This window comes from Eptatretus burgeri, chromosome 9 (assembly GCF_056783735.1).
Source record: "Eptatretus burgeri isolate ZD-2024b chromosome 9, Ebu_testis_v1, whole genome shotgun sequence".
NCBI lineage: Eukaryota > Metazoa > Chordata > Myxini > Myxiniformes > Myxinidae > Eptatretus > Eptatretus burgeri.
The window spans coordinates 105,922,634-105,938,913 of NC_140969.1; the positions used below are offsets into that span (position 1 = coordinate 105,922,634).

The window sequence follows — 16,280 nt, forward strand, 5'->3', positions numbered from 1 at the left end:
ATCTCGGCAATAGTCAATGTACCAAGGTCGACTTCTGACTCATTTCGGGAAGGTTGGAGGCCTCTCTTCTGCAGCCTTCTCGTCATTCCATCCTAATCCAGTCTGTCCAAGTCGCATACGTTTTGTTTCAAATCCCACAATTGATTAATTATCCTCCCCAAATCTAAGTGGAACGGTCACCTACATCCCTTCATCTCTGCTTCCATTGTTCCCATAATCACCACCTCTGCTCTCTTCTCCTCTCGCTGACCCCAGTCCTTTCCTTTTTGCCACTCATGTGCAATGTCGGTATCATTGCTCCCCTTTTATCCCGTCTGTGAACCTGATGCCCATTGTCATTTAGCTCCTCCATAAGCCGAGATTCCTGTCTCCCAAACATAAATAAATAAATAAATAAATAAATGGAGTACGCACACAACATCAACTCTTTTTATTATCGCTCCATGGGTAATAAATGAACAGACTGTCCATACTGTTTATTATTATTATGGGGCAGCTATATTACACCAAAAACGTCAAAGATAAAATGGTGAAATTGCTTTATGAAAAAAGGTGCTTGTGGAATGTAGTTATCCCCACCCGAAACCGCACAACCACGATGTATACATGCCTTGATCACATGATGGGGTTGTAGGTCCGCCACGATTGCAAAAGCTCACTGGAGTTGAGAAACTTGCAAAATAATACAGCTTAAGAATGTGAACCTGATGTGACGATAAAGAATGACAGAGAAATGTTCGAAGCAATGCATTGATTGTTGTTGCTAGAAATGGTGGATTTTGGAGGTGGAAAGGGGGGGAGGTGTAGGGGGTTAAATAATACAGTGCAATGCTGGAAATATACATTCAATATGGATGTCACTCGGCCAAAATTGAGACGTGTAGCAAAGTTTACATATTGAGCAGCATGATGTGACGAAGGAGCATCAGACCTTTGATAATTACCCAAACTCTCCCATGATAGCGAGTCACGAACATCCCCTTTGTAAGCAATTCAAGAGCTCCGATTTTTACAATGGACAAACAATACTTGATGTTGTGCCGTCCTAAGTTGGTTGGGACAGTCTGCTCGAGGCCACAGAGAGCCTTCTATACAAAGTCAAAACCGCAGCAGATGGATTCCAAGTATCAGGACGCGTGGCTGTGCCACAAAAAAAATGAATCGGTCAAAATCGTGAATTTATCGACGTCCTAGCGCAAGCTTTGAGATGTTGTGGGGTAGAGTACCGCACGTTTGCAGCATTGTACCGTTTTCATGTTCGACTTGATACCTCGATGAAATAGCGATTTGATGGTTGCGTCGACAAAGGATGACATGGCCTCTCCACTGATAATACAGACTCTGTGTTGTTTAGTAATAAAAAGACACTGCTTTACGGAATGCTGCCCAGTAGATAACACGGATTTCTTTAGAGAGAACTTTAGTAGTTATTTTAATTAATTTTTTTTTTCCTAAGCATTTTCACTTTTTGAGGTCATGCTTAGGATGAGCACAGCACTAACTGGTACACAGTAGTCAGCACACATAACGCATTGCTACAAAGCACAATCTGCTGCAAGCGAAACGTAGCAAGAGCAAAAACCCAAGACCTCACTGCAATAAGCTTGAAAAATCATTGCTGCAGGGCTGACACCGACATGCACACGATACAAGGCGGCACTTGGCGCAGACGGCTTGGAGCAGTATTTCACCAAAGGAAAATCAAATATGGTGTTGTATGACAGTGCCAAGCTACACCGATTCGCTTCCAATTCGACATCATCCATAAATAAATCAACGTACACGCAGGTACCGAATGTGTGGATGCAAAACTTCAGATGTTATCCGATGAACCTGGTAAAATAGTCAGGAAATGGACAACTCGTATCAATAAATGAACACCTATATGTAAGGGTGTATGTAAGGATGTCCGTTTTCTATCGTCCTTTCTAACTTTCCTTTCATAGCCAACATTACTAATCAATATAAATTCACTATGCTTAAAGCCAAGCTCTTAATTTCTTGACCATACAAAAGAATCAGCAAATACATTCCTTGCCTCAATGTTAAAAAGACCCACGATGAATTTGATGTACAACTTGACGTTTAAAAAGAAAACTCAAACAGACTTCAAAGATAGAATATAAACCCTTCGAACCATTCTCCCATGGGACATTTGCAACTCGAACGCAGTGAAAATGTCACTGCTTCTGTGCTACATCAATTTCTCAGCCCTCAATCAGATTATATGAATCCAAACTACTGCATCTGCTCTCGTAGGAAGCCCTCTTCGTGGACAGCAAAAAGCACGTCACACGGTGTATTCGTGACATGCTGGCTCTTTTGAACGTGGCAACGATTGCTGCAGAGACCCTTGCAAGGGTGCCAAGTCAACAGCACGGCTTGACATGACACCAAGAGGCAGGAGCGGTGGAGGAATGGATGAGGTGCTTGGCATAGATGGGGAGGTTGGAGGTGGGGGTGACACGGCAGTGGGAGGTGCCATCTTCCTACGCAACAGCACACTGTCAAAGGGGCCTTTTCGTCGTGTACCATGTTCGCATCTATATTCTGCATCCTCTACATCTGCTCGCCGGCGCAATCCTTCACCCACACCACGTCCCAAGCTTTCGTCACAGGCTGCTGCTCCTCGTGGTCCAATGTCCACCATTTCCCCATGCATGTGCCGATGTCCTTGTGGTCCATCTTGCCTGGACAAGTGGCTCTGTACATCGTGGGAGACAGCATTAGCCGACTTTCCTCTTTTACTACGAGGTGCTTCACCGCCATCAGGACATCGCATAGACCACGAGGATGAGTCGGGACCAACTCCTGCTTCTGCAGTCACCCTACTACCAACCCCTATACTACTGCAGCCAGGCTCACCATAGCTGTGCCGAGTTGATCCATCCCGCATCAGAGTACAACAAGGATTCTGCCGTGCGCAAGGGCCAAGGCAGCTCTGACCTGAACTAGTGCTGCCCATTTGTAAGGGAGGGGGCAATGGTGGCGGAGGCTCTGCATCACGTATGCCATGGAAGCTTTCAGCTCGGCGTGCGCGTGATGACAGAGGACTGTCACGATATGCACGTAGGCCGGAGGAAGATGGACTGCCATTACCAACACCCCCAAAGGGCTCACGAGAACCCTCAGTCAGCTGGAATTGCAGGCTGCAAGTAAGAGACGAAGAAATCAAGGCTTCGATATCTGTACTTTATGGTTACGGTTTTAAATGGAAAACAATTTATCATGTGATTAGGAACCATGTTCTACATATTAGATATTCAAGAGGTGGGTAGAGGAACACTACGAGAAAAGGAAGAACATTTGGTAAAACATGGGAATGAAAGGAGGGTGAAAGTGGGAAATGGATGGGGCACTGCGTGGGTAGGGGTAAGGGAAGGGGGCTGTGAAGGAGAAGGAGAATACATTAGAAATAAGGTATCTTTTGTATACAGGATTAAGGCTTGTGGAAGAGCTATAGGAGAATGTAAGGGAATGGAATGGAAAGCGGGAAACACCAACAGCAGAGTGGAGGTGAGAGCGGGATCAACAGGAGCAAGAGAAAGACACATGAGGGTGAACAAGCTGGACACAAACTGAACTAGAAGGGCACTCAGTAGAGCACATACCTCCGCCACATAATGCCTGATCTACAAGAACATATCTGATCCAATACATTTTTGAAATATTTTGCTTGATATCTTTTTGGGACCAATCTCTCAATGGTGAAAAATCACTTTAAAAAATAAATAATTCTCGTATCCAGATCTGAATTCGATCTTCACCAATATCGAATCCATTAGTCCTTGTCACACACCCAACGTGTCCACAAAGTTTCATCCGAACCGGTCCACAACGGTTTGAGATATCGCGCTCTGCATTAGTTTAGCCCTATCTCTCAATGGTGAAGAATCATTTGAAAAAATATCTGGAAGACGGATCTGGATCTTCACCAAAATCTCATCAGTTTGTCCTCGTCACATACCCAACCAACCCGCCAAATTTCATCTGGATCCGTACACAACTTTTTGAGATATCCTGCACACAGACAGACAGAAAAACAGACAATCAAACAGAGAGGAGAGTGAAAACATAACCTCATTCACCTTCGGTGGTGGAGGGAATAAAACACAGCAAGAAAAGGAAGGGGAAAGCACGGCCGAAACAGGAAAAGAACAAGCCAACCGAGAACGAACAAATGAAAAGAGGTTGAGGGGGAGGTGAAAATCACAATAACCTGGAAGAAGGGAGTTCTTAGGATTGGGGTCATTTGGAGTCGAAGAGATCATGAGTATATATATTGTTGTGGTTACCAGATTCGCAAACCACCATTCAGGTCCCTTAGGTGAGGTATCTCGGTAAGTGCATGTGTAGTTAGGCCCAAACCCGTTGTCTAGTGGGAATACATGTCATTTATACGTGCTGCGACTCTTCAGGATAGCCGTTTTTCTTTTACTATCTTTATTTTGGACCAATCGCCACCATCACAACCACAACAACAACCACCAACCACAACGCCGCTTCACCACAACCGCCATGACCTTTACCGTCGCAACTCGCCACCATCGCATCACCGTCATCTCGCGCCACTCATGGGCACCGATGCTGGACTCGTGTAGGGCGCACGTTGAACAGCGTGTACAAAACCACGGATTTTCTGCTTCAAAAACGGATCGAAAACGACACACGCCCACTTTTTGCCGTCCAATCGGTGAGCGAGGGGCGAATTGGCCCCGCCCCCAGGGCGATCGATATATGCAAATTTGTGGATCAAAAAGCCTTCACGCCCACTTTTTCTCGGGCCAATGGGGAGCGAGTTGAAAGGTCAAAGGGAGGGGGTCAACGGCGAAGTTACGGGGGGGATAAAAGGACGGTGTTGGTCAGTCAAAGGAGTCGTAAAAGTCGGAACGAGGGAGTCAGCAGAACGGGAACGAGAGAGTCAGCAGAACGGGAGTCGGAGTCACAAACAAGTAGTAAAGGTCGGAACGAGGCGAAGGAGTCGGAACAGAGAGTCAAGACTTCGCGGGCGGTGGAGCTGCTCGTCGTGTGCGTTGAAGTCGGAACGGAGGGGACGAGCTGTGGAGAGGCGGCGAGGGCGGACGAGGGGGTGCTCGCGTCGTGCAGGGAGCTGCACCCCTGGGAGGCCGGCAGCGCGACCTGGCCGAGGTGGAGACGCTCGTCGCGCACATAATAAAGATCCTCTATACCCCGAGCATCAGCAACCCCCTCCTGTTTCCCCCCGCGCTGAGATAGTGCGACCAAGGGGGCCCCGTTCCCACCCCCTGCCAGGCACTGTCCACGAGGCCCGCGGGTTGCGGGGCCATCGCCGCTCCGCGTCTCATCACCAGACGGGTAGGCCCAACCCGGTCTCGGCCCCAGGCCTACCTCATTCTTGGGGATTTTCTTTCTTTGGTTTTGGGTATGTGTTGTCGGCGCCGTCTGTGAAGTAGAATTGTATAAGTGTTGCCGTGTGCTCGGTAGTCGGTATTAGCTCTGCACTGTGTTTTCACTTTTATGGTTGCTTTTTGTGTGAATGGAATTGTGTTTTCTTTTTTGTGTGCATTTGGTGGAATTGTATTTGTGTGCTTTCCGTTCGTCGCGAATAAATGTGCTTTATTGTTGAACTGTTCTCCCGCTTCGCTTCGTCTTTTCCTCCATTGAATCCCCATCTTGCTTCACGTAAAGGGTTGGTAGTGGGCTGAATACGCCCGATAATTAATCGAACCGTCGAGGTCGACGATAACACCGCTCGGTTATTCTGATAGTACGGAACGGGTCGCTTAAGTGGCCCGTGTCCGAAGTCGACCTGCGGCGAGGTGCGATCGCCCGGTCTACCCTCCGCGTGGGTACTTAGGTAGGTCGAATTTGGCGAGCAACCCTATCCCACGCGGGGCTGATTGGCTCGATCGCGGTGAGACCGAAAGGTCCACCCGTGACTGGTTCCCGGCGTTAGTCCGAGAGGGTCACGACTGGATTGTCCGTCCGGTGGGCGACGTGCCGCGATTCGAGTTACGTGGCCGTTCGCACGCCGGCGGGCGCGAAAACCGCAACAATATATATATATATATATATATATATATATATATATATATATATATATATATATATATATATATATATATATGTACAATCAATTGCACCTTCTGGCTGTTATGGAAAGCATCACCGTGGATTATGTTGCACACAGTAAAACTGCACAATCCACAACGAACAACCATCCATCTGCCACAAAGACGATTGTTCCCATGAATGCAAACCAGAGTTGCCAGGCTGAGGTTTGGCAGAGTTTGACAGTCGCTGAGCTGAGGCCTAATTGGATGAGCACTCCCTCGATTCCCCACTGGTGTTGGACTTTGTCCAATGGGGATCCGGGGAGTGCTCGTCACACTCCACATGTTTTGATTTACCCGCCGATCACATCACATGCCTTCTGGTTGAATTCTTTGCATTAGCAGGAACAATTGTCTGGGTGGCAGACGGATGGTTGCTCTTTGCAGATTATGCGGTTTTACCATGCGAGATGTAATCCGCGGCGATGCAATACATATATATATATATATATATATATATATATATATATATATATATATATATATATATATATATATATATATATATATATATATATATATATATTCAGATATTCCGCAATGATTTATTAAAAACGATGTTGTGTTGACTACATTGCTTATTGTACTTGCAGATACAAGCAAGAACTGTTTTCACCATTGTGAAGCAGATTCAACCTTGAGCAGTCAGTAGTTGCATCATTGTAAGGGAGTTAACATGACCGCTCCACTGTCTGTTTGCACCAAAGAGGAGCAGCATGCAGTGATATGATTTTTGTGGGCTGAAGGTGTGCCAGGAGCAGAAATCCATCACAGACTTTCAGCACAAGATGGGAACAGTGCTTTACCACAGCAAAGTGTGTATGATTGGATTATCATGTTCAAAAAAGGCCGCACAAGTGTCACTGATGATGAAAGACCTGGACGCCCATCCAAGTCCACAACAGAAGAAAACATTGAACGAGTGCGCACCACGATTCTGGATTACTGACGGTCGACTATTGATGAAGTGGCACAACATCTGAACATCAGTCATGGTTTTACACATAAAATAATCAACAACTGACTTGGCTTTCAAATAGTTTCTACAAGATGAGTTCCAAAACAACTCACAGAAGAGCACAAGCACAACTGTGTGACAATCTGAAAAAGCCTTTTGAACCACTTTTGTCATGGAGGGAATGCTTTTTTGAGATGCATTGTCACTGGAGACGAGATGTTGATCCACCATTACGAGCCAGAGAGCAAAGGCTAGAGTACGGAGTGGAAACATCCGACATCACCAGTCAAAAAGAAGTTCAAAAAACAGCCATTGGCCAGAGAAGTGATGTTCACACTTTTTTTGGACTCGAGGCCCAATTTTGGAAAACGATCAAGAGGGGAGGGAGGGGGGGGCACAACGGTAAACAGTGCCCGTTTATTGCAAAATGCTCCGGGACCAGTTGAAATCAGCTGTTCGATGGAAACGCCGAGGGCTACCGTCAAAAGGCGTTGTATTGTTGCATGACAATGCCTTCTGGTTAAATGGTTTGCGTTAGCGGGAACTGCCACCCATACTGTGGAAACCCTCCAGCAATTGAACTTTGAGGTGTTGGAACATCCTCCGTACAGTCCTGACCTGGCCCCTTCAGACTTTCACCTGCTTGGTCCACTCCACTCAAAGACGCTTTAAGAAGCCACTACTTTGCCAGTGACCAACAAGTGAAAGAAGAGGTTGATGTGTGGCTCATCACTCAGCCAAAAACATTTTTTTTCTGAGGGCATACAGAAGCTTGTGAACCGATAGACTAAGTGTGTTGAAAAGCAGGGGGACGATGTGGAAAAATGATGCTCTTGTACATGCTCAAATGTGGCTTCATTATTTAAATAAAAATATATTGCAGATAATTTTTGACTCACCCTCAGTATATATATATATATATATATATATATATATATATATATATATATATATATATATATATATATATATATATATATATATATATATATATATATATATATTGTTACGGCTGTGGAAATTCGCAATACACCATAAAGGGTCCTCAGGTGAGATATATCGATAAGTTCATGTGTAGTTAGCCCACACCTGTTGTTTAGAGTGAATATGTGCGATTCATCCGGGCTGCGAAGCTATGAGTTAGCCATTTTTCTTTCTCTATCGTTATTTTGGACCATTAAGCCGCCAACAACTCAAACACCACCTTCGCCTCTTTACCTCCACAACTCCATCCCGCAAACATCACTTCACCGCCATTCCCAAACGACGCCCGCCAACCACCAAACCACCACAGCAAACCCCCCACCACCTTCGCCTTTCTCCTTCCACAACCATCGACCCCACCACCAGTCAACACTGAACGTCAGACTGTCCGAAGCCGTTTGGTGATTGCTGCCGAACGCAGCAAGCCGCGAGTGCAATGGATGCCTTTACGGGAGAGAAATTCGGATCAGGGGAGGTTCACGCCCCTTTTCCTCCGTCCAATGGGCGAGCGTCGGGCGGTGTGGCCCCGCCTCCAAGCGCGATGAATGTGAATTCCTCTCAGAAAGGAATTCGCATCAAAAAAGGCTCACGCCCATTTTTGCCACACCAATGGCTGAACAGAGGGTGGCGTGGCCCCGCCTCTAATCGCGTTTTGATCCTAAAATCTGCATACAGGCTCCTCCCCCAGTCTATAAAAGACGGGAGTCTGTGTGGAACTGGTTGTTGTAGTGTGGGGGTTGCTTTTCTCGTCGTTGGTGTCGTCTCGTCGCTGGAAGAGCCACCTTCGCTTTCACAAGCGACCAACCAGCCAGCCATTCCCCTCGCTCGACCCTGAGCATCAACAATTCCCCCCCCCCCATCCGCGCTGAGATAGTGCCGGTGTCCCCGTTCATTCCCCACCCTAACCGTGGTGCCGACCAAACCGTGCTTGCGCGGAACACGCCGGAGAGGGCTCACCAACCACGCCAGGAGCACGGAGTCGGGGCACAGCTGCGCTGATATTGCGGCTTGCCCGCCATCGAGTCACAAGGACGCGGGTAAGACCTTTTCGGTCTCGTGGACCTGGCCGCTCCTCCAGGTTCCGCGCACATTTGGTCCACGGACCCCGTCTACCTCCCTGCCTATGGGGAGGTCTTTCCTGTTTATTTTGAATGAAAGACGTGGCGCCGAGTCCCGCCAAGTATAATTGTTTAAGTGTTTTAAATAATTATAGTCGGTCGTCGTGCTTTTGCTGCATTTTGCTTTTGCTGCATATTGCATTACTGCCTTACGTGCCTGTGTTGTGTGTGTGAAATAAAGTGCTTGCTTGTTCAACTGTTTCCCATTTCATTGCGTCCTTTCCTTTGTTTGAAAGTTGCATCTTGCATCACATAAGGGATTGGTAGTGGGTTGAAACACCCGATAAGTAATCTGAACCATCGTGGTCGACGATAACTCCGCTCGGTTATCCCTGCAGCACGGAACGAGCTGCTTAAGCGGTTCGTGTCCGAAGTCGACCTGCAGCGAGGTACGATCGCCCGGTCGACCACTCGCGCAGGTACTTAGGTTGATCGAATTTGGCGAGCAACCCTATCCTGCGCGGGTGGGCAATTGGCACGATCGTGGTGAGGTTAAACCCCCACCCGTGACTGGCTCCTGGGGGTAGTTTCAGGAGGGTCAAGACTGAATTGTCCGTTCCGGTGGGCGACGCGTCGCGATTCGAGTTACGTGGCCGATCGCACGCCGGACGGGCCAAAATTCATAACAATATATATATATATATATATATATATATATATTTTTGTACAATATCAATGGATTTGTATGGGTAGCACCTTTCACCAAGTGAAACAAGAAGACTTGCCTTTACATCCACTGACTAAGACTGCCCACACACCTGAGTGCAAGCGGTGAGCCTGCTACGAATATGTTGGGCGGATCAAGGAGAAGAAAACTCAGATTAAAAAAAAAACCAGGCCAGTCCCACCACGCCTTATTCTTGTTCAACAGATGGCGAGGAGATGGTGAACTCGAATTAAATCCTAAGTCGTTCAGATTGGGGGTTATCATCATGGCTGCCCATCCGGATATATAAATCTCAGGTCCAATGCCATGGACTGGAGCTCTCCAGTTCAATCAGCTGGAGTTTCATTGATTGATTGGAGTTCAACAGCTCAATTGAGGGATAATAGCAGGTTGAGATTTCGTTCTTGGAAAATTAGTAGTTTGACAGGAAAGGGTAGAGTGATTAATCGATGCTCCGATCAAAAGAGCGAGGGGGATTTGTTTGCAAGAGAAAAAATGGATAATAAGTCGTAAAAGTTGGGTTGTTGGAAAAAGGGATCAAAAGCACCAGCAATCTTTGGTATGTTACTTGGAGATGTCCACATAGAAAAGTACATTCAATTTTCACTATGATATAGCTGAGGAGAGTCGATACGTTTCCCACAACCATAAAGGAATGGTCTTTCACCAGTGAGGTTTACTACAGACATTGGTTCATTTCTCAAGTAATTCGCAGCCAGTATCACACATTTCCCGATTGTTGGGTGATTTTCCTGATGTAATCTTTGAATAGAAGTCTGCCATTCCAGATTGATATGCATGCAAAGCTTTATAACGAGTAGCTGATTATTCACATGAACATCTTGAACGAGATAAAGTGAGGAGGTGGAGATCACAGAGAGACAGTACACTTGATGAGAAAAGGGGGTGAAGGACCTGTTTGTTGAGGCACGTAGCCGTGCAGCTTGCAACAGGGATGATGCGGGGCTCATGTTTGGTGTCACACAACGAGATGCACTCAGGTCACACTGATCCAACAGCCTCAAAAGCTCCACCTCAGTAGGGCTTCCGGTCTCTGCACATCACAAAAATCAAACTATACCCAGAGCCAAATATACATCTCTGAAAATGTTACATTAGACAAACTAGGTTACACCAATATATTGTTGAGGGAAGACGTATAGGGGGTAACAGGTATAAACTAGACTATTTATACCATCAATACATGTTCAGCATAAGTGTGGGGTTTCTGTGGGAAAATGATAGAGCAAGAGTTGAAGTTTGCTTCGGAGTTGTTAACCATGACCATTCCCACCCTAATGTGTAGACAGGCCTCCTCAACATGCCCCTTCATTAATCCTCGAAATCGTTCCCGATGTAATTTCTGTTTCTTTAAATGTAACTGCATTTAACTCGCCCCGAAAGACCCAGCGAATCCCCACCTCCCCCTTCACCTCCAAGGATGGCGACAGTATGCGAAAGTAAGAACTGCAGCCGTGCTACTAATCATCAGGCCCACCCGGAACCACTCGCAACAGCAGGGATGGCAAAAAGTTCAGAGGCCAGGCGGTGAATCAATCAATGCACGGTCAAGAGGTAAGAATAGCCGAGGAATGGGGACAGAACGGGCAGTCGTCACCGAGCAGTTCGTTGAGTTAGTTGGGAGAGTTTGGCAGAAACGGCACCGAGTGAGGAGCGAGGACGTCTCTCAGAGTGAGAGACGTCCCGCAAAGCCCAGTGAGTGGAGGTGGTAGACCCGGAGAGATACAAGACCCAACAACCCCACACAAGCTCATGTGCTGAGAGGATATGAAACCCAGATGCCACATGGTTGACACGTCTCTTTTCCACCAAGGACTTACCATCCCTCGGCCCAGCCACCGCTGACCCCACACAGTTATCTCATGGGTATCAGGTTCTCTCTCTTTGTCTTATGACCTCACCCTGCCCAAATCCTTGTGGCGTGAATGTGTAAGTTAATCCTGTCGAGATCTAGTATGCTGTCGAGATATTATGGGATCTGTAAAGTGTATAAATAATTATTGATACGTGTGCCTGCTCTTCTTGTTTTCCCGATCCCTCATTGCTTGCTTTTGATTATTTATTAGCTCAGTTTCTCACGACTGGAGTGTCAGCCTGGCACGAGGTTCGCAATTTGGCAATCATCGGCGGCATGAGCTAAACGCGTGTCAATTGGAATTTGGCGTAAACCTCGTTAGTAGGCTCAAAATTGCGGTACGTTTCCCATCGCTCAGTTCATTGCATGGTCCCCAATCCTCTTCTAAATGGGGAAATTACCATAGATGGCAAATCTCGTTGGAGGTTCTGCATGTCGGAAACTGAAACAAAGATTTGTTTGGTTTTCTCGGCGAACAGCGTTCTGTCTGAGGACAAACCGTCGCTAAATTGGTGATTGTTCGGGTGGAAGATTTGAGCACGTGTCCACCTCACGGTCCACCGTTACTATATATTGGTAAAGTATTTGAGAAAGGTCTTCTGTACTAAATATTGAAATTTACCTCCACCCACCCAACTATCAAATACAGGATGTATCATTTGGATGAAGTAATTTTTTAATTCAAGAGCAAATGTTAACAATTACAAACCTGTGTCTATGTGTCATTAATAAGGACTGTGAAATCACATCAATCCGAGCTGTTACCCTTGCCAGAGGAGAGGGTATTGCGTTGGGGTTTGTTTGTCTGATTGTTTGTCTGCACAGAGTTTTAGTGTTTTTCGCTGCAACAGCTTGTCAGATCGACACAAAATTTTCACCATACAAGTGGCTACTCGTGTAGAATGTTTAATGATAATTATGACGTCATAGGTCATGTGGAGTGGCCGCCATATTGGAAAAACGAAAAAAATTTGGACCTCTGTATCTCCAAAACCGCATCAAGGAAAATATTGGAACTTGGCACATGGCAAGTGCTCCCCATGGGGACTAAGTGCGATTTTTATTTATGACGTCATAGGTACTTTCATTATGAGATGATAATTACATATGTATAACACTACATCCGATCAGTATGAAAACTTGTGAGGGTCATCTTGGGATAAATTAGTTGACAGAAAATTTTTTTGATGATGTCATCTGTCACGTGGTTCGGCAGCCATTTTTTTTTTTTTTAACTTGAACAAGCTCGAATGAGCTGAGATCCTCGTCCTCTTAATGATGAGGTCATAAAACCGAATATGACGTCATTGTGATGTATCAGGTTTGCGATAAATTATCTGTGCTAATGCCCGGCTTGATTCCCGCAAACAAAATTCAAAGAGCTTGCCGAGTTTCGGAGATAATGGTATAGGCAATTTCCATTAGCGGCGATATCATGACGTCAACTTTTTTTTCGAGGAAGAATTTCCAAAATCGGAGATGGTTACTGCTTGCGCGTGGGCTTTCTGCATATACATGGCAAGTTTCATGAAGATCCGATGAAAACTCTGGGTTGTGAAACAAAAAGTCAAAAAATAGGAATGACGTCATAAAAATTGATATGACGTCATAGTGATGTATCATATGTGCAGTCAGGGTCACAGTGATGTATCATATGTATCATAGTGATTTATCATTAATCTCTGCTAATGTCCTGCTCGATTCCCAAAAACAGAATTCAAAAAGCTTGCCTAGTTTCGGAGATAATTTTTTAGGCGATTTCCATTAGCTGAGATATTTTGACGTCATAACTTTTTTTAGGAGGAATTTTCAAAATGGGAGATGGTTACTGTCTGCGCGGGTATTTCTACATATACATGCCAAGTTTCAGGAAGTTTCGATGAAAACTGTAGGCTGTGAAACAGACTAAACATAAAAATAAGACCCGTATCTTTCCAAAAGGTGACCACGTGTGACTTCTTTAAGGTCACACTGAGGTGAACAGAGCTGCTATCCACCAGGAGCGACTCCTTGAGGAATATCTGCCTACGAGAGATTCCGATGAGAATCGTTCTACAGAGTAACCATGAAAAAGATGCGTTTGCCTTATAACGTCACCAAATGACGTCATAATATCTCAAGCTTGACATATCTAGAAAGCACTCATCGAGGTGCTCAATTTGAGGTATTACACGATATGGTACCGAAGATTTCAAAATTTGACCTTGGGGTCAAAAACTTTCGACCTCCAGTGCTAACCATGAAGGTCAAGGCCGATCACCACCAAAAATTAATCAGCTGAGCACCAGACCATGAACTATATTCCCATGAAGTTTGAAGACGATCTGATAAAAATTACTCAAAAAATAAGGGTTTCGTCGACTCCCCTGATTTGCGACAAAGTGACCTTGAACTTTGACCTTTCACCTTGACCTTGAAAATTTTATGTGCTGAAAGGGACCTCTATAGGCCTCTGATATGCGAAGTTACAAAAATTTCCAATGATAACTGTGCTCTGCAGAGTGATCGATACGTGATTGCAGACAAAAAAAAAACATACAAGCTGACTAACATATCTTGCAAAATCTTCGTTTTGGCAAGATAAAAAAATGTCAAAAAATAGGAATGAAGTCATAAAAATTGATACGACGTCATAGTGATGCATCATATGTGCGGTAATTCATCTCTGCTAATGCCCTGTTTGATTCCTGCAAACAGAATTCAAAACGCTTGCCTCGTTTCGGAGATAATTTTTTAGGCGATTTCCATTAGCGGAGATATTTTGACGTCATAACTTTTTCTAGGAGGAATTTTCTAAATCAGAGAGGGTTACTGTCTGCGCAGGGTATTTTTACATATATATGCCAAGTTTCAGGAAGTTTCGATGAAAACTGTAGGCTGTGAAACAAACGAAACAAAAAACAAAAAATGTCAAAAAATAGGAATGACGTCATAAAAATTGATAAGACGTCATAGTGATGCATCATATGTGCGGTAATTCATCTCTGCTCATGTCCTGTTCGATTCCCGCAAAAATAATTCAAAAAGTTTGCCTAGTTTCGGAGATAATTTTTTAGGCGATTTCCATTAGCGGAGATATTTTGACGTCATAACTTTTCTTCTCGGAGGAATTTTCTAAATCGGAGAGGGTTACTGTCTGCGCAGGGAATTTTTACATATATACGCCAAGTTTCAGGAAGTTTCAATGAAAACTGTAGGCTGTGACACAAACAAAACAAAAGCAAAAAAAAACAAAAAAAACAATGTCACCCCCAGGGTGACCAGTATCTTGCCAAAATGTGAACATGAGCGACTTATTTATTCGATCAAAGTTACTCAAAAAATAAGGGTTTCGTCGACATTGATGCTTGATCTTTTTGTGACCTTGACCTTTATATTTTCGTACGGTTAATGGTATCTCTCCAGGACCGTTGTGCATAATATCAAGAGATTTTGATGAGAACTGAAGAAATAAAATTTTCATGAAAAATCCGTTTTTTCGTCATGACTTCATCAAATGACGTCATAGCGTCAAACTTTTGACAGATCTGGAAAGCACTTATCAAGCGCTTTCATACGAGGTATTACTCGATATGGTATCTAAGATTTCAAAATTTGACCTTGGGGTCAAAAACTTTCGACCTCCAGCACTAACCATGAAGGTCAAGGCCGATCGCCACCAAAAATTAATCAGCTGAGCACCAGACCATGAACTATATTCCCATGAAGTTTGAAGATGATCCGATCAAAATTACTCAAAAAATAAGGGTTTCGTCGACTCCAATGATTTGCGACAAAGTGACCTTGACCTTTGACCTTGACCTTGAAAATTTTATGCGCTGAAAGGGACCTCTATAGGCCTCTGACATGCGAAGTTACAAAAAATTTCCAATGATAACTGTGCTCTGCAGAGTGATCGATACGTGATTACAGACAACAAAGTAAAATAAAATAAAATAACCTACCAGTTGACTAACCTATCTTGCAAAAACTTTGTTTTGGCAAGATAAAAATGTCAAAACATAGCAATGACGTCATAAAAATTGATATGACCTCATAGTGATGCATCATATGTGCGGTAATTCATCTCTGCTTATGCCCTGTTCGATTCCCGCAAACAGAATTCAAAAAGCTTGCCTAGTTTCGGAGATAATTTTTTAGGCGATTTCCATTAGCGGAGATATTTTGACGTCATAACTTTTTTTATAGGAGGAATTTTCTAAATCAGAGATCGTTACTGTTTGCGCAGGGTATTTCTACATGTATACGCCAAGTTTCAGGAAGTTTCGATGAAAACTGTAGGCTGAGAAACAAAAAAAGTCCACAAGAACAACAACGTGAGTAAGACTTAGAGATCCTCCACGAGGATCTAAAAATCTCCTTCTCTGAAACGGCTAAACAGATCAAGGCAAAAAAAAAAAAAAAAAAAAAAAAAAAAAAAAAAAATCACTTTACAGGTATGATTGCCTATCCATGAGGAACAAAAAGTTTTTCACCTCTGACATAATAGGTCACATGGTTTGGCAGCAATGATTTTTTTTGAAGAATAAACCTTTTAAAATTCTCTTCTCCAGTTCGTTGTAACTAAAACAGCTGGACAAATCGA

General features: G+C 44.5%; 1 protein-coding gene across 13 annotated transcripts in view; it reads right to left on the reverse strand.

The window, feature by feature from the left end:
• Positions 1-415: 415 nt before the first annotated feature.
• LOC147020852 (BTB/POZ domain-containing protein KCTD3-like) overlaps positions 416-16,280 on the reverse strand; it is a 97,156-nt gene continuing 81,291 nt past the window's right edge. For all 13 annotated transcript variants that reach the window (XM_085896551.1, XM_085896543.1, XM_085896547.1 and 10 more), the window contains 2 exons: positions 10,735-10,873; positions 416-3,149 (listed from right to left, as the gene is read on the reverse strand). In XM_085896551.1, coding sequence (XP_085752677.1) covers positions 2,291-3,149; positions 10,735-10,873 — 998 coding nt within the window. In that variant the 3' untranslated portion in view covers positions 416-2,290. The remainder of the gene's footprint in view (positions 3,150-10,734; positions 10,874-16,280) is intronic.